The 18,499-nt window shown below is 48.0% G+C and overlaps 1 protein-coding gene across 10 annotated transcripts in view; it reads left to right on the top strand.

The window, feature by feature from the left end:
- JAKMIP3 (Janus kinase and microtubule interacting protein 3) overlaps nucleotides 1–18,499 on the top strand; it is a 122,768-nt gene that overhangs the window by 42,311 nt on the left and 61,958 nt on the right. For 4 of the 10 annotated variants that reach the window (XM_072131095.1, XM_072131094.1, XM_072131097.1 and 1 more), the window contains 3 exons: nucleotides 12,632–12,847; nucleotides 16,089–16,208; nucleotides 17,360–17,506. In XM_072131095.1, coding sequence (XP_071987196.1) covers nucleotides 12,632–12,847; nucleotides 16,089–16,208; nucleotides 17,360–17,506 — 483 coding nt within the window. The remainder of the gene's footprint in view (nucleotides 1–12,631; nucleotides 12,848–16,088; nucleotides 16,209–17,359; nucleotides 17,507–18,499) is intronic. The other 6 variants (XM_072131101.1, XM_072131100.1, XM_072131102.1 and 3 more) reach the window with 3 other exon arrangements.

The raw sequence follows: 18,499 nt of genomic DNA, 5'->3' as shown, positions 1-18,499 counted from the left end.
ACCGAATACCGAGGGGCGGCCGCCGCCATGAGGCTGCGAAAGGCCTCGGTCTCTACTAGCCTATAGGGCAGCATCTCCAGGCTTAGCAATCTGGAGATGTGCACATTAAGGGCTTGGGCGTGCGGGTGGGTTGCACTATATTTGCGTTTCCGCTCCAGCGTCTGGGGTATGGAGAGCTGAACGCTGGTGGATGCTGTGGAGGATCGTGGAGGCGACGATGGGGTTTTTGTGGCAGGGTCCTGGGCAGGGGGCTGACTATCAGCTGACACAGGGGAAGGAGCAGTGGTGTGCACGGCCGGAGGTGAACGCGCTTGTTGCCACTGAGTGGGGTGTTTAGCATTCATATGCCTGCGCATACTGGTGGTAGTTAAGCTAGTAGTGGTGGAACCCCTGCTGATCCTGGTTTGGCAAATGTGGCACACCACAGTCCGTCGGTCATCCGGTGTTTCCTTAAAGAACCTCCAGACTTCTGAAAATCTAGCCCTCGCCGCAGGAGCCCTTGCCACGGGAGCTTCACTAGTTGACACATTTGGCGCTGATGCACCAGCTCTGGCCCTGCCTCTCCGTCTGGCCCCACCACTGCCTCTTCCAACCTGTTCTGGTCGAGGCATCTCCTCCGTCTCAGAAGCACTGTGTTCACCCGGCCTCTCAACCCAGCTTGGGTCTGTCACCTCATCATCCTCCGATCCCTCAGTCTGCTCCCCCCTCGGACTTCCTGCCCTGACAACAACTTCACCACTGTCTGACAACCGTGTCTCCTCATCGTCGGACACCTCTTTACACACTTCTTCCACTACGTCAACAAGGTCATCATCACCCACAGACTGCGACTGGTGGAAAACCTGGGCATCGGAAAATTGCTCATCAGCAACCGGACAAGTGGTTTGTGACTGTGGGAATGGTCCAGAAAACAGTTCCTCAGAGTATGCCGGTTCAAATGGCAAATTTTGCTGGGAGGGGGCAGACTGGGGGGGGAGGAGGCTGAGGTGCAGGAGCTGGAGGAGTGCCGATTTCGGTGACATGGGTGGACTGCGTGGAAGACTGACTGGTGGACAAATTGCTCGAAGCATTGTCGGCAATCCACGACATCACCTGTTCGCACTGTTCTGGCCTCAACAGTGCTCTACCACGATTCCCAGTAACTTCAGACATGAACCTAGGGAGTGTAGCTCTGCGGCGTTCCCCTGCTCCCTCATAAGCAGGTGGTGTCTCACCCCGCCCAGGACCACGGCCTCTGACCCCTGCAGTAGTTGGACGCCCACGTCCCCGCCCTCGTCCTCTACCCCTAGCCCTCGGGTTAAACATTTTGAAAATGAGAGTTATAACTTGAATTTTTTTATTAACTTTTTTTTTTTTTTTTGTTTTTTTTTTGTGTTTTTTAGTTTTTAAAACCAAACGATGCTATCCTATTGCTATGGCTATTTTATAGCCAAGTATTACAGCACACTACTATGCCAGATGAGATGACGCTGAGTTATGAAAAAAATAAACGTAAAATAAAAAAGGAAATGGCAGACTGTGCCTAATTGAAATACAACCCCGGGCCCTAATAAATTTTCCCACTTCGGTCTTTGCGATGGATATGTGCGTCACTAAAACACAGTGGTCGCAAGTCTGACTCCAAATTGCTCACAATTTACTAGTAGATGCACTGCAACAACTACAGCCACCAGCAGATCAACCAGAAATCAAATATATATAACGCTACTGTAGGCGTAATTAAGCCGTTTGTATTCTCCTATGGCTATTTTCTAGCCAAGTATTACAGCACACTACTATGCAAGATAAGATGACACTGAGTTATTAAAACAATAAACGTAAACTAAAAAGAAACTGGCAGACTGTGCCTAATTCTACTCAAACCCCTAATAAATTTTCCCACTTTGGTGTTTGAGGTGGATATGTGTGTCACTAAGAGCTAAACACAACGGTAGCAAGTCCCCCTGCAAATTCCTCACAATATGGTACTAGCTGCAAATAATAAAAAAAAAAAAAGTATAACGTTATTGTAGCCCTAAGAAGGGCTGTTGGGTTCTTGTAGAATCACTCCTGCCTAACAGTAAGCTAATAGAACAGCCTAACGCTTTCCCTGACCAGCAGCAGCTCTCTCCCTAGCGGCATCCAGACAGAGAATGATCCGAGCAGCGCGGGCAGCGGCTAGTCTATCCCAGGGTCACCTGATCTGGCCAGCCAACCACTGCTATCTACGTGTAAGGGTACCACGTCATGCTGGGTGGAGTGCAGAGTCTCCTGGCTTGTGATTGGCTCTGTTTCTGGCCGCCAAAAAGCAAAACGGCGGGAGCTGCCATTTTCTCGAGCGGGCGAAATACTCGTCCGAGCAACGAGCAGTTACGAGTACGCTAATGCTCGATCGAGCATCAAGCTCGGACGAGTATGTTCGCTCATCTCTAGTGAATTCACATGTAGCCGACGCGTTTCTGATGAAAGCTGGTGTCAGAAACGCGTCGTTGTGATATCTAAGATGTGATTTTGCTGAATAAATTTTGAAGAAAAAGAAGCGAACCATTTTTCATCGCTATATTGCCAAAACCTACACAGAGACTATTGGGCCCCTCATTACCAAATGCGATGTTGATTTTCTGCATCTTGTTGCACTGTTGCCTGTAAGATAAGCTGAGCTCAAATTACACCTCATGTACATACAAGGCCGGCACTGTCTGTGCCTAAGTGCTGGTGATTATACATTGGGTGCATAGAAGGCCCCTGAGTTACCTTTCCGCCATTGTAGTGCATTGGGGAGGACAAAAACAAAGCTTCACGTAGAGCCCTAAAAATTCCAGCCCCTGGGATTCGCAATAATTCAAGGATTCTCGATTGGACTATTGTATATTTTATAGCCCTGTGTATTCTTTTACCAGGATTCTCCCCTTCCATGATATAAGGTTTTGGCCTAGACTCCTTGGCCCTCTCTTTATTGGGCGCATACATATACATGCGGCTTGTCACGTGCATGCTGCTGTGTGGGGTGTAGTCGGTCGCCTCTCCTAGGCCCCATCAATCTTGCTCTCTAATATTGGATAAACCCTTCTGGTTGGCAATATTGGATTCTATTATATTCAAACGTAATAGTGATTCTGTAATAAAGATTATCATGTTTATGTAAATAAGGCTGAAGGGCTCTGGGGGTGTTGCTTGAGCCCCCACATTGCTGGTGCATTGCCTGCACGCCCCCACATTGTTTCTAAACTGCCCCCTGCTTCATCCCCCACCTCTAGAGCCGCCTAACCTCATTGGGAGGAGAGGAGACAGCAGACGGTCTAGAAGCACTGTGGGGGGCATGCTCCCAGAGCCCTTCAGCCTAATTTACATAAATGCTAATTTTTATCACCTGTTATTGTCCTTGATAACAATATACCAGTATTAAGCTTTTTAACCAACAGTAGATGTTGTAGAGGTTAAAGTGTCAGATTTACTTTAAGAAAGAAGCGGGACCTCCACCCCAGGGCATGAGCTTTAAACATATATTCAAGAGCCATTCCAGGATCTTTGAGGTCCTACAAAGGTTTTTATTCTGCAGAGTTGAAAGCTGACAAAAGGGGTCCCCCCTCCTTGCTCAGAAATCTTGGTTCTAGTACTGTATGTAGCCAATAAATATCAAACCATTTTCAAAAATTCAGGAGGCCACAATTTTCATACAAACCCGGGGTCCCCGAGGTCTTGAGCTGCCGCTACCGGTTTTTATTATGGCCTCTCACCTCTCCTGCTGCGGCTAATACCAGAGAGAGAGAGCAGTATCTAAAAATGTTTCGGCTGAACAATCACTGCTGATCCCCTCCCCTGTTATTTCGGTAAATGGTGGCTGGATACGGGCATCCACCGCTACATTCACACTGCCGTTGCCCGCCCGTACCGTAGTGGGCAACGGCAGTACACGGGGAGAGGAGGAGGAGGTGAGCCAGCTCACCCCCGCCCCTCTCCATAGGAAGTACTACGGAGAAAGGTAGGACATGTCTTATCTTTTTCCGGGTACGGAGCTGTACAATGCCGCACGTGTGCTGCACCGTACCGCTCCCGTAGGGCGCCGTGCGCCCATTGCCGTCTATGGGGACGTATATCGGTCGTATATACATCGGCCATATATATGTCCCCCATATGGTCGTGTGAATGTAGCCTTAGAGACTGACCGATAGTTATAAAACACTAAAGTATTTACAGAAAGTTTTCTGACCTTCATGAAAAATAACGATGTTGATTGGAAATAAAATAAATGGAAACATAACGGAGAGTTTCTTGCGGTGCAGGATAATTGTGTTATATGGAGCCCGGGAGGGAGGTGGCGGCAGAATTTATTGCTTTTCCTAGAAATCCTCCAGGTTCCTCCTGTTGGCTCCTCGCTATGTTTTATGTTTCATCTCAAGACATCAAGAGGCTGAGAAAACAGATCGGGGCCATATAAGACCCACATTAGTCTCCCATCAAACAGCAGGAGCAGAACCCCAGGCAACTGGATGGTAGCAGGACCGTGCGGCTGGATGGTAGCAGGACCATGTGGCTGGATGGTAGCAGGACCGTGCGGCTGGATGGTAGCAGGACCATGTGGCTGGATGGTAGCAGGACTATGCGGCTGGATGGTAGCAGGACCATGTGGCTGGATGGTAGCAGGACTATGCGGCTGGATGGTAGCAGGACTGCATGGCTGGATGGTAGCAGGACCGTACGGCTGGATGGTAGCAGGACCATGTGGCTGGATGGTAGCAGGACTGCATGGCTGGATGGTAGCAGGACTATGCGGCTGGATGGTAGCAGGACTGCAAGGCTGGATGGTAGCAGGACTATGCAGCTGGATGGTAGCAGGACTGCATGGCTGGATGGTAGCAGGACTGCATGGCTGGATGATGGTAGCAGGACCGCGGGGCTGGATGGTAGCAGGACCGCGGGGCTGGATGGTAGCAGGACCGTGCGTCTGGATGGTAGCAGGACTGCATGGCTGGATGGTAGCAGGACTATGCGGCTGGATGGTAGCAGGACTATGCGGCTGGATGGTAGCAGGACCGCGGGGCTGGATGGTAGCAGGACCGCGGGGCTGGATGGTGACGGGACTGCATGGCTGGTTGGTAGCAGGACTATGCGGCTGGATGGTAGCAGGACTGTGGGGCTGGATGGTAGCAGGACCGCGGGGCTGGATGGTTGCAGGACAGCGGGGCTGGATGGTAGCAGAACCGTGCGGCTGGATGGTAGCAGGACTGCATGGCTGGATGGTAGCAGGACCGAGTGGCCGGATGGTAGCGGGACCGCGGGGCTGGATGGTAGCAGGACCGTGCGGCTGGATGGTAGCAGGACTGCATGGCTGGATGGTAGCAGGACCGAGTGGCCGGATGGTAGCAGGATCGCGGGGCTGGATGGTAGCAGGACCGTGCGGCTGGATGGTAGCAGGACCGTGCGGCTGGATGGTAGCAGGACCGCGGGGCTGGATGGTAGCAGGACTGCATGGCTGGATGGTAGCAGGACTATGCGGCTGGATGGTAGCAGGATTGTGGAGATGGATGGTAGCAGGACCGTGCGGCTGGATGGTAGCAGGACTGCATGGCTGGATGGTAGCAGGACTGCATGGCTGGATGGTAGCAGGACTATGCGGCTGGATGGTAGCAGGATCGCGGGGCTGGATGGTAGCGGGACCGTGGGGCTGGATGGTAGCAGGACCGTGCTGCTGGATGGTAGCAGGACTGCATGGCTGGATGGTAGCAGGACTATGCGGCTGGATGGTAGCAGGATCGCGGGGCTGGATGGTAGCGGGACCGCGGGGCTGGTTGGTAGCAGGACCGTGCTGCTGGATGGTAGCAGGACTGCATGGCTGGAAGGTAGCAGGACCGCGGGGCTGGATGGTAGCGGGACTGCATGGCTGGATGGTAGAAGGACTATGCGGCTGGATGGTAGCAGGACTGCATGGCTGGATGGTAGCAGGACTATGCAGCTGGATGGTAGCAGGACTGCATGGCTGGATGGTAGCAGGACCGAGTGGCCGGATGGTAGCAGGATCGCGGGGCCGGATGGTAGCAGGACTGCAAGACTGGATGGTAGCAGGACCGCGGGGCTGGATGGTAGCGGGACTGCATGGCTGGATGGTAGAAGGACTATGCGGCTGGATGGTAGCAGGACTGCATGGCTGGATGGCAGCAGGACATTGCGGCTGGATGGTAGCAGGACTGCATGGCTGGATGGTAGCAGGACCGAGTGGCCGGATGGTAGCAGGATCGCGGGGCTGGATGGTAGCAGGACCGTGCGGCTGGATGGTAGCAGGACCGTGCGGCTGGATGGTAGCAGGACCACGGGGCTGGATGGTAGCAGGACTGCTTGGCTGGATGGTAGCAGGACTATGCGGCTGGATGGTAGCAGGATTGTGGAGATGGATGGTAGCAGGACCGTGCGGCTGGATGGTAGCAGGACTGCATGGCTGGATGGTAGCAGGACCGCGGGGCTGGATGGTAGCAGGACTATGCGGCTGGATGGTAGCAGGATCACGGGGCTGGATGGTAGCGGGACCGCGGGGCTGGATGGTAGCAGGACCGTGCTGCTGGATGGTAGCAGGACTGCATGGCTGGATGGTAGCAGGACTATGCGGCTGGATGGTAGCAGGATCGCGGGGCTGGATGGTAGCGGGACCGCGGGGCTGGTTGGTAGCAGGACCGTGCTGCTGGATGGTAGCAGGACTGCATGGCTGGAAGGTAGCAGGACCGCGGGGCTGGATGGTAGCGGGACTGCATGGCTGGATGGTAGAAGGACTATGCGGCTGGATGGTAGCAGGACTGCATGGCTGGATGGTAGCAGGACTATGCAGCTGGATGGTAGCAGGACTGCATGGCTGGATGGTAGCAGGACCGAGTGGCCGGATGGTAGCAGGATCGCGGGGCCGGATGGTAGCAGGACTGCAAGACTGGATGGTAGCAGGACCGCGGGGCTGGACGGTAGCAGGACTGCAGGGCTGGATGGTAGCAGGACCGCAGGGCTGGATGGTAGCAGGACTGCATGGCTGGATGTTAGAAGGACCGAGTGGCCGGATGGTAGCGGGACCGCGGGGCTGGATGGTAGCAGGACCGTGCCGCTGGATGGTAGCAGGACTGCATGGCTGGATGGTAGCAGGACCGCGGGGCTGGATGGTAGCGGGACTGCATGGCTGGATGGTAGCAGGACTATGCGGCTGGATGGTAGCAGGATCGCGGGGCTGGATGGCAGCAGGACATTGCGCCTGGATGGTAGCAGGACTGCATGGCTGGATGGTAGCAGGACCGAGTGGCTGGATGGTAGCAGGATCGCGGGGCTGGATGGTAGCAGGACCGTGCGGCTGGATGGTAGCAGGACCGTGCGGCTGGATGGTAGCAGGACCGCGGGGCTGGATGGTAGCAGGACTGCTTGGCTGGATGGTAGCAGGACTATGCGGCTGGATGGTAGCAGGATTGTGGAGCTGGATGGTAGCAGGACCGTGCGGCTGGATGGTAGCAGGACTGCATGGCTGGATGGTAGCAGGACCGCGGGGCTGGATGGTAGCGGGACTGCATGGCTGGATGGTAGCAGGACTATGCGGCTGGATGGTAGCAGCATCGCGGGGCTGGATGGCAGCAGGACATTGCGGCTGGATGGTAGCAGGACTGCATGGCTGGATGGTAGCAGGACCGAGTGGCCGGATGGTAGCAGGATCGCGGGGTTGGATGGTAGCAGGACCGTGCGGCTGGATGGTAGCAGGACCGTGCGGCTGGATGGTAGCAGGACCGCGGGGCTGGATGGTAGCAGGACTGCTTGGCTGGATGGTAGCAGGACTATGCGGCTGGATGGTAGCAGGATTGTGGAGCTGGATGGTAGCAGGACCGTGCGGCTGGATGGTAGCAGGACTGCATGGCCGGATTGTAGCAGGAGCGCGGGGCTGGATGGTAGCAGGACCGTGCGGCTGGATGGTAGCAGGACTGCATGGCTGGATGGTAGCTGGACCGAGTGGCCGGATGGTAGCAGGACCGCGGAGCTGGATAGTAGCAGGACCGTGCAGCTGGATGGTAGCAGGACCGTGCAGCTGGATGGTAGCAGGACTGCATTGCTGGATGGTAGCAGGACTATGCGGCTGGATGGTAGCAGGACCGCGGGGCTGGATGGTAGCAGGACCGTGCAGCTTGATGGTAGCAGGACTACGCGGCTGGATGGTAGCAGGACCACGTGGCTGCTGAAATTTACCAGTAATGGTGATTCTGCTGTCTAGGGGAAAAGATTCCAAAAGAGGCATCAACATAAGATGTGAAAATATAGATACATCTAGAATCACATAATACATTAGTGCAGTGACTATAGAACTATACAGTGACTTTGCATTAAAATGAAAACTGGAGAATGTCAAGGATGTTTTTGACAATGGAAGAGGAAATTAGTTATTTTTTTCCATCTGAATGTTAATTCGATTCAGAAAGTGTGTAACATCTGTGCCTGTTCAGGCTTCAGTGCCATCCTCTAAGTGTCATTTCTCCTGTGGATTTTGCGCTGGGTTGCAAACAGTTAAGCTGAGATGGACAGAATATTCCTCCACTCGCGCTTTCCCTTGCTGGTCTGCCTTGTCTGGATCTCAGAGAACTGGTTCAATCATCTTTTGGACCAGACCTGAGACATCACATCCCACAACTGCTTTTTCCTCTTTGTCTGGAGCTTGATGGTGTTTCTCTTGACTTCTGTATTTTGGATTCTTTGACTCTTTGCCTGTTTTGTGACTATATATTTTGCCTGATGATTCTGTACTGCATTGTCCTCTATGTATCTGTTGACTACTCTTCTTTGTATTGTTCTGTGTTTGTTAATTGTACTTTGTGCAGGAAGGGAATGTTGACCAGTTAGCATCTACCGCTTAGGGTAGGCTGGGCAAATAGGTAGAGATAGATGGGAGTCTTACTCTTATGGCTACCTGTCCCAATCACAGCATAACAGTTTTTAATAATACTTAGTTATATCACCAAATCTATAGTTGCAAGATTAGGTAAGTGAGGTAAGTGGACCCTTTGGAATAACCTGGATTCCATTACTATTAACATGTGAACTGATTTAGATTTTAATTACAATTATAAATAAATTAAAAAAAAAATCCTATTTACTGACAGATCTAAAAAAGATGTGTCAACTGCCTCTATACACATAGAAAACCTCCAAAGTGAAGACATGCAGCTAGAAAACATGACACAATGGGATCACAAAGGGTTTTCGTTATCTTATGTTTTTGATTCACATATCTTTTTATATGGGAGCAGGAGATGTAATGTTTCTACAAGTAGAGACGGTCATATAGGTGAGGGGAGGTCCAGGCCATGCTCGCCCTCCTGGGATTTGTGGGAAAATATATTCAGTTTAGTTCTACTTCCTGGAAAAGTGAAAAAAATTGCCTCTAGTGCCACCTAGTGAAAGAGAAAGTTGAGGGTATAGATGTGCTAATAATGGTGGCTCAGTGGTTAGCATTACAGCATTGCAGCGCTGGGACCATCCAGGTCAACATCTACAAAGAGTTTGTATGTTCTCTCCGTGTTTGTGTGGGTTTCCTCCAAAAGATACTGATTATTCTACACCGGAGAGCAAAACGTTTTCTCCTTCCCTCCTGCTCGGTCCTATTGAGTGGTAACATATAAATGGTCACTGCCATTTTGGTTTTGATATTTTTCAGCATGTGATTTGCATATTTTGTTGAGGTTTCTCTATATAGGAATATATATGTATTTACATTGTTGAAAACTAAGGAACATTTCACTCCAGTCTACAGCGCGAGCAAACAAAAGTGAACCAGAACAAAATGTTTGTTGTGATGTGGAACCGATCTTCTAAAAATAAAATGTCACATTCAATATTGTTTTCATTGTGTTATTGACACAAACATTTATTGCGGCAGCCGAGTCTGACCCAGACAAGAAATACAGATAATCCAACCCACAGTGTCCATGAAAGGGCCAAACCCCCAGGAGCAAACCTACAAGAGGTGCATCTCAGGCAGAACAACCTGCAGTGTCTCCGCAAAATCACCACCTCAAGTCAGCAAACCAGAAGAGCATCCAGTGTCTCTACAACAGTATCATCTTAGAAGAGGCCTCTCAGTCTCTACAACAGTATCACCTTAGAAGAGGCCTCTCAGTCTCTACAACAGTATCATCTTGGATAAGCCATCTCAGTCTCTCTGCCACCATCTCAAGTGATGCATCCCAATCTCTCTACAATGAAACCATCACAGATAAGTACATCCCAGTCTATCTACAACTTGTACCATCTTAGAAGAGGCGTCTCAGTCTCTCTACAACAGTGCCATCTCAGAAGATCCACCACATTTTCTTTACAACCATCCCATCTTGGATGAGCCATCCTGCAGTGTCTTAACACCTCCATTCCATACAACCTACCCCACAATGTCTCAATAAGAGCTCCATCCCAGCTTTACCATCCTAAACCCTTTGGACAACAGCAGCATCTTGGATGAGGCAACAAGAAGTTAAGAAATCTACTCCAGTTCTGGACATGACCATAACACCTTGTCAAGCAACATCCGGTCAAGGCAAAAGAGGAAGTTACAAACCACACAATATGGTGATTAACGAAATAAATGAGTATGATACAACAGTCACTTGTCTCTTTTCTTGGATGGATTTGCATTATGGGAAATTTACATGTGATTTCTTCCCAACCTAAATAAGTTGTGGCGTTCCATAAATTGCACTTATCATTGTTGGGGCCTGATTGCTTGGACCATTAGTGATGGAGACAGCAGGGGACTCCTGAATTACACCAAAGTGAATGCACTCGGCATTGGCAGATGCTTTGCCGACGTCTCCCACATATTCACCTTCTTGGTTTTCTACGTCCTATGACCCAGTCAGTGACACATTTATCATCAGACACGTGAACTGCACCACCCAGAGTAACACTGCTTAGTGCCACAACCTCTCAATGATCTCTGTATGAGAAGTATTAATAGATTGTATGAAGCAGAGCTGTGGAGCGTTGTGTGCGCTCTGCAGAGCCTCGCATGGTGTCACGGGGATTAAACTGATTTTTAAAGTATTAACAGCGGATTTGTGGACTATTTAGGTCTAATGTAATCATTATATAGGACATGGAGTGAGTCTTTATGTCATGGTAAATACATTTTACTCATCTAATAATGTAAATTTCTGTAAAGCATCTAATTTCAGCAGTAACAATCACTAACTGAAATGTCAATGAGCAAATATCTCCTTGGTCCATAATGTTATGTGACAGTATTAACCATTTAATATTCATAAATCAAAGGATAATTCCATCCGACATAACATGTAACCAAAACCCTTCATATCCATCTGCACAATCGTCTACTGGTCATCTCATGGTTAAGATATCTGTGTATGGAGATTGGATCATCATGTGTTAGTCGTAAATACTTGAAGAATTCCTGATTAAAATACCAGTTCTGTAGGATAAGTGGACAATGTCATCCTGTAAGGCTGGTGGCCCCAAGATAGACAACGTCCCCTTCACCTGCCCTTGGTCGTGCTGCCCTTGGTCTCTGTCTCCTTGTTCTCTTCCGTCCAGACAGTGTCTGTATTGTTTGATGCCCGTAGGGGCACAGTTAGGGTTAACCTTAATTATCTTAATAAGAGACCCTTCCCCGACCAGAAGGTACCTAAAAGTTAGAGGTTTTTAGCCAACTTGTCTGATATGCTGCTGTCTAACCTCAGGTTGACCAGAGCCGAATCTACCTGTCGTTATCCTTGGTCTCTATCTAAATTTACGGAAACTCCTTCTGCTTGGACCTTGGTTTGTTCCTGACCATTCTCTACTTCGCACCATCATCTCTTGTTTCCTAAACGGGAAAAGTACGAGACGTATCAACCTTGTAGTATCAACCATCGATTCATTTACAGTTGTTAAAGGGTATGACCGGAGAGGGTCACTTAGTCAACTCCCTTGGGAATGGCCTAATGTCAAATAGTTTAAGTGGCACCACGGGTGGTGGTTCTATGGAATGATCTGAGCCACGAATGAGAACTGCCTTTAGTTTTCTAGCTCAGACCACAGATCTGTAAGTAATGTGTTGTGTAAATAGAGCCTTCAGCCTTTTACAACAAATATGTTTATGGGTAAGTAGCCTTCAGGATTTGTTATAGATGCATTTTTAGGGCAGAGATTATGTAAAGAACTGATGTACAAGTATTTACTGGAGCAGAGATGTCAGGGACAATGGGGCACATTTACTTACCCGGTCCTGTCGCGATCCAGCGGCGCGTTCTCCGATGCTGATTCGGGTTCTGCTCCCCAATATCCACTAGGTGTCGCTGCTGTGCTGAAGTCTGCCGGAGTTCACCTTCTTTGTCTCGGTGTATGTGAGTGCTATTTTTGCGACAGAATTTTTTAAAAAAATTCTGTGTTTTTTTCCGGATCCGCCAGGTTTTCCGATGGCCACGCCGCCCCCCCGATTTCTGTCGCGTGAAAGCCGGCGCAGATACGCCACAATCTGATCGCGTGCGCCAAAATCCCGGGGCAATTCGGCGCAAATCGGATAAATTCAGGAAACCCCGCGGGATAACGCGATTCGGACCCTTAGTAAATGTGCCCCAATTTGTGGTCTCTAGTGGTTTCTACAAGCTCCCGGTGCCGCTGCATGTAAGTGACGTCTCTTCTGTTCTCCTTGTAGATGGATGCAATTAAATTTAAGGACAGATCAGTCTTCATGCTGGAGAAAGAGTTAGGTGTTCAATCTGCGCATGCTCAAAGACTGCAATCCCAAAAGGAGGCTTTAGATGAACAACTTGTCCAGTTTAAAGAGTCTGACCGCCATCTGAGTAGCCCAAAGAGGGAACTTCCTGGTGCAAGTGGTGCAGGAGAAGCTTCAGATCATTCTGGGAGCCCTGTAAGAATGTTTTCTATGTTGCTGCCTCAGAATCCATCCTCCCATAGACGTCTCGCTAGATTTGCTTTCTTTTCTTTCTCTTCCATTTTTTTTTTAAATCTCATCAATAAACTTTCTTTCTTCTTCCTTTGCCACCAGATATTTTGTAGTGATTTAAACTGTTACAGTGTCTGTAACCATGGAAACAGATCCCTTGCAGAAGTATGTGTTTCCATAGTTACAGACTACAAACATGCGCCATGAGTAGTCTGATCCTGCAGTCATTCGTTTTCAGTCACTTACCTGCTCTGGCTACTAGTTCCCGCGTCACTCCGATCCTTACAGACTTCACATGATGCATCTGGCTGGAAGGTCACAGGACCAGCTTCAGCCAATAATTTGCCTACTTGGACAATGGGACATTACTTCCTCCGACCTTAAAATGTCACTTCCTTTGCTGTTCTCTGGTCCAAGTTTGCCTCTCTTTGGGCATCTTCCCATTTACGAGCATGGAGCAAGGTCATGGAGCGATGTTTAATGGGACCTATAAAATTGGGACTGGTCAACCCCAATAGTATAAGAAAAGATAAGATCTCTGTTTATCCCCAAGGGGAAATTATTGCACAGAGTCACTTGACCCAAATACAACGTCTACCTCGCCTGAGGTTCATTTCCTTCTGCCCCATGTAAACTAATAAAAATGGACAGAATAAGTAACCGCAAAACATCTGCCACGAGACAACTCCTGGAGAACGACGTCTCAGCGCATTTAGCTAAACCCTTTGAAATGGAAAAGTCCATTGTGTATGAAGACACGATAAATAATTCACATCCGTATATTCTGTACAGACATGAGGGGGATAAGTGTTTCCTGACTATAAGTGTCTTCCATTACTTAATGCATGGACAGTATAGTGATGCCTGATGGAGAGGAGGGATCATTTTATAATACACACCTATAAGAATGGAGATTGGTTGATTTCCACAAAATAAATAATAAAATTCAAATTGTAATCAAATTAAATATCTTGAGATTATACAGTTTATGCATAAAATGTATATAAATTTATAAATATTATTTGTTATGAATTATAAACACAAAACATAAATTCCATTGGAGATGTTACATATATTGGGCTTTGGGATGTCTATTATATGTCTCTTGGGCAGATGAATATTCAATCCCCTTTTACAACAAATTTTTTTTTTACATCACACATTCCAATTGTGTCATTGTTACATCAGACCACAAATGTTCATGTGCGAGGCCTAAAATACTAGAGGTGCCAACTATTCCTGCCCTGTGAAATCCTGGAAGGATTTCTAAAAACTTTAGAAGGAAACGTTTTTCCCTATTTTTTGGATAAGTTCCAGAATAGAATAAAATGTAAAATATAATAACATATAAAATAATGTAAACATTCCATGGCGCTTTTCCCCCCACAACTTACTTCACTGGTGAATGGAAGCAAATAAAATAAAAAAATCCAGTATTGCAAATATCTTAAAAAAGTTTCTCCATGTGAATGGATCAATTTAGCAATTTCTCGGTTTGAACTAAAATTAGTCAAATTTTGGTAAACTGTCTATACACATTCTATTGAACCGGTAGAGAATAATTCAAAGAATCTTGATTGGCAGTACCAAATGAACATTAGCATTGCCAAAGCATTTAGAAAATAGGAGACGGAGTGAGGGGTGGGGGACATAGGGTGCAGAGTAAAGCGTTCGTGGGCCGGATGGAGGAGTCCGATGTATGTCACATGTCTCTCGGCTTATAGCAGGCGGTGACATATGTGCGGCCATTGTGGTCTCCTCTTTGCCCAGCAGAATATGAATCTTCTACCTCCACGGAGCTGGAGTCTGGGAGGAGATCTCACTGCTGAGTATTTGGAGCAGCATAGCAGGAAGTGGACCTCACCCTTGGTGGCCTTCTGGTCCTGGCGCTGTTGGCACAGTCTCCTCTCCCTGGGCATGTGTCACCCAGGCTCCATGACCAGGTTGTGGGCGCTCAGTCTGTAACGGCTCGTGATCTTACGGTCTCTGGGGTCCGGTAGTTTCTCCAGGTACAGGGTCTGTAGTCTCTCTGTAGACTCCTGTAGGTAGAATTTAAGCTTCTGGGTTGACTCTGTGATGATATAATTGCCATGATTTGGGTCAGATGTGTTTGTTTGTACATGTTTGGGTCTGGCTGTGTTTGGTTTCCTAGGTTGCCAGGGACCTCATGTGTTGCAAGGCTTTATGGTGGTAGAAATCTGGGCTGCTACACGGTAGGTGAGCCAGGAGTGATAGTGCCCTCTACTAGACTGTAATGTATAGGGGGAATGTGCCCAGTTCATCACTGTGACCCATAGAAGTCTATGGTGGGCGTAATCTAGTCTGTAATTATGCGACCAGATAACGGCCACCATAGTGGCTGAATGAGCCACAACTTCTGCTATACAACACCCTTTCATTTGTTTCCACACCTCATTGGCTAACTTGACCATAATTTTGTGCTCATGATATGGTCCGGCCAAGAGCAAAGTTTTGAGAACTTGTAATGTGATTGGGTAGATAGACGTTGGTGTCTTAGTAGACTACATGTGGAGGATTTGGTAAGTTTTGGTCATTGTTGCATAGTTTTCATAGAATTATATTATTTTTTCATCATCCCTAAGACAAAGTCTAGACATAGAATCAATGATCAGTGTTATATCCCAGTGATCTTGCCAAGCTTCCCTCTCGGCTGCAGCATTATGTGCTCACACCTTTCTCTGCTCATTTCATCAATCTCTAGCTTTCGGATTTTGTAGGTTTCCTTTCAGTTACACAAAAGTTTAGAGTCTTCGAGTCTCATCCTTAACTTCTTTTGCTTTTTTTCTACTCAACAACCTGATTTCATTGAGTTGTTGACCCAAAGTCTCTCCTGCACCAGTTGTATGATCCTCTTATGGCCATGTAGGAAGTGTAACCAAAATTCAAGTCTGGATTCACATTCTTCTAGTGTATTTGGCGGTGGGTGTGGAGGGGTCACTAGGGGCGTCTGTAATAGGTGATAACAATCACTCCAGAGTCTGATGTATACACTGCAGGGCAGGGATGTTACTTTCCTTCATGTGCCGCCTGTGGCTTCTTTGTGCTTCACATTTCTCCTTTCACTCGCTTTGTCTTTGTGGTGGTCTGATCTTTGTGAGATCGCGATGACTTTTGTGAATGTTGTCCTCACTTGTATTTGCCATTCCTTCAATTTCCAGTTATTTGCAGTGGATTCTTGTTTCAGGAACAGCAGTTGGATGAAAAAGACGCTCGTCGCTTTCAACTAAAAATTGCAGAATTAAGTGCGATTATTCGTAAGCTGGAAGACCGCAACGCTTTGCTTTCAGAAGAGAGGAATGAGCTGGTACGTGTCAGGTTTCTATATGTCATGGTGGAGTCGTTCTATATGTACTAATCTCTACATAGGATTGCATAGGATGGGGACCCTATTGTGGCACCAACACCTCTTAGATAACGGAGTGATTCAAGCTTCGGAGGAAATTTTCTATTTTTATTCTGGGTTTACAGGTTTCCCAGAGTGGAAAACTATGGAGAGAATCTTCAACCACCCAAAATTTTATTAAATTAGCGGTCACCTAATGGGGTGATCAAATGCTCTGTTCTGGACACTGGGGCAGGAGGATGAAGGTGTACTTTGCACCTGCCAGAACATCCAATTTGGTTAGACTGTATGGCAACCCAAACTTAGAACGGGGTCTAAACAGCCAACAATTCACTTGCAACCGCCTGTAGACCCCCATCCAAAGGGAATGGGGGAAATGTGAGTTGTAAGTAAATATTTTCTGGATCTTAAGATCCACTACTTTGTGGGGGCTTCTCTCTTTCCCTCTTGTTAGATTCTATGTATAATATGTGGCTGAAATGATAAACACATCTGGTCTGGATCAGTAGGGGATCATCTCACGTTTGGAGATTACATTTGCCTTTACATTAAGTGTCTTCCTACAAATGAACCAGAACTTTCTAACCTGAGCTCTGATATCCTTTACCCAATGGTTTGTAGAATATACTTGAAGGAATTCAAAATGTCCTCCTGCCCCACCACAACTCCACCACAACTCCACCACAACTCCACCACAACTCCACCACAACTCCACCACAACTCCACCACAACTCCACCACAACTCCTGTTATGGGGTTTTGTGAGCAGTAATGTAGAAGCTGATCTTTGTTTTTCCCTCCATGCTCTTTTAATGACCCATGAGCCAATATTATTACCAATTTGTTTGCTAAAAGTGTCTTTCTGCTGGGGGGAGGGAGGGGGGCACAAAGTAGAAAAGATAGTATTGGTTTCTCGACCCTAAGGGCCCCTATAATATAGACTATACTGAATCCCAGTAAATCCACAATGACACTAAAAGTTCTAGCAGCATTCAGATACCTAGGTCACTGGGCAGGAAAGGTGGCCTCCAAGGTCTTCCTATGGAGGTCTTGAGTTTTTTACCACTGATTAGTATTTTCTCTCCTTATATCATCCAATGTTCTGTGTTTCAGCTAAAACGCCTGAGAGAAGCAGAAAGTCAATACAAACCTATTCTAGACAAAAATAAACGCCTGAGCCGGAAGAACGAAGAAATGTCCCATTCACTGCGGCGCATGGAAAACAAATTAAAGTTCCTAACCCAAGAGAATATAGAAATGGTGAGTAATGTGCAACCTGAGGGGGGTCAAGAAAACTAAAGTACTTTATAGGGGCCTAAATCCATTTATAACAATGTGATCAAAGTAGTCACCAGCGATTTATAGATATCGTGTAGCAATCAATGTGTTATTCAAAGAGACCTCATGTAGACGCTCTATAGACTGTCTATAGAACTGGATCCACTTGGCTTGGACTTGGCTGGTGGACTTTTCTCAAAGCATATTCATGGTGGCCATGGAGGTGCACGTGTGTATATGGTGGCCATAGAGGTGCACGTGTGTATATGGTGGTCTGAGAGGTGCACGTGTTTATATGGCGGTCTGAGAGGTGCACGTGTGTATATGGCGGTCTGAGAGGCGCAGGTGTGTATATGGCAGTCTGAGAGGTGCACGTGTGTATATGGTGGCCATAGAGGTGCACGTGTGTATATAGCGGTCTGAGAGGCGCACATGTGTATATGGCGGTCTGAGAGGTGCACATGTGTATATGGTGGCCATGGAGATGCACGTGTGTATATGGTGGTCTGAGAGGTGCACGTGTGTATATGGCAGTCTGAGAGGTGCAGGTGTGTACATGGTGGCCATAGAGGTGCACGTGTGTATATAGTGGCCATAGAGGTGCACGTGTGTATATAGCGGTCTGAGAGGTGCACATGTGTATATGGTGGCCATAGAGGTGCACGTGTGTATGTAGCGGTCTGAGAGGTGCACGTGTGTATATAGCGGTCTGAGAGGCGCACGTGTGTATATGGCGGTCTGAGAGGTGCACATGTGTATATGGTGGCCATGGAGATGCACGTGTGTATATGGCGGTCTGAGAGGTGCACGTGTGTATATGGCGGTCTGAGAGGTGCACGTGTGTATATAGTGGCCATAGAGGTGCACGTGTGTATAGCGGTCTGAGAGGTGCATGTGTGTATATGGCGGTCTGAGAGGTGCACGTGTGTGTATAGCGGTCTGAGAGGTGCACGTGTGTATATAGCGGTCTGAGAG

The sequence above is a fragment of the Engystomops pustulosus genome, chromosome 11 (genome assembly GCF_040894005.1).
Source record: "Engystomops pustulosus chromosome 11, aEngPut4.maternal, whole genome shotgun sequence".
Classification (NCBI taxonomy): Eukaryota; Metazoa; Chordata; class Amphibia; order Anura; family Leptodactylidae; genus Engystomops; species Engystomops pustulosus.
This window is presented reverse-complemented; position numbering and strand designations above follow the sequence as displayed.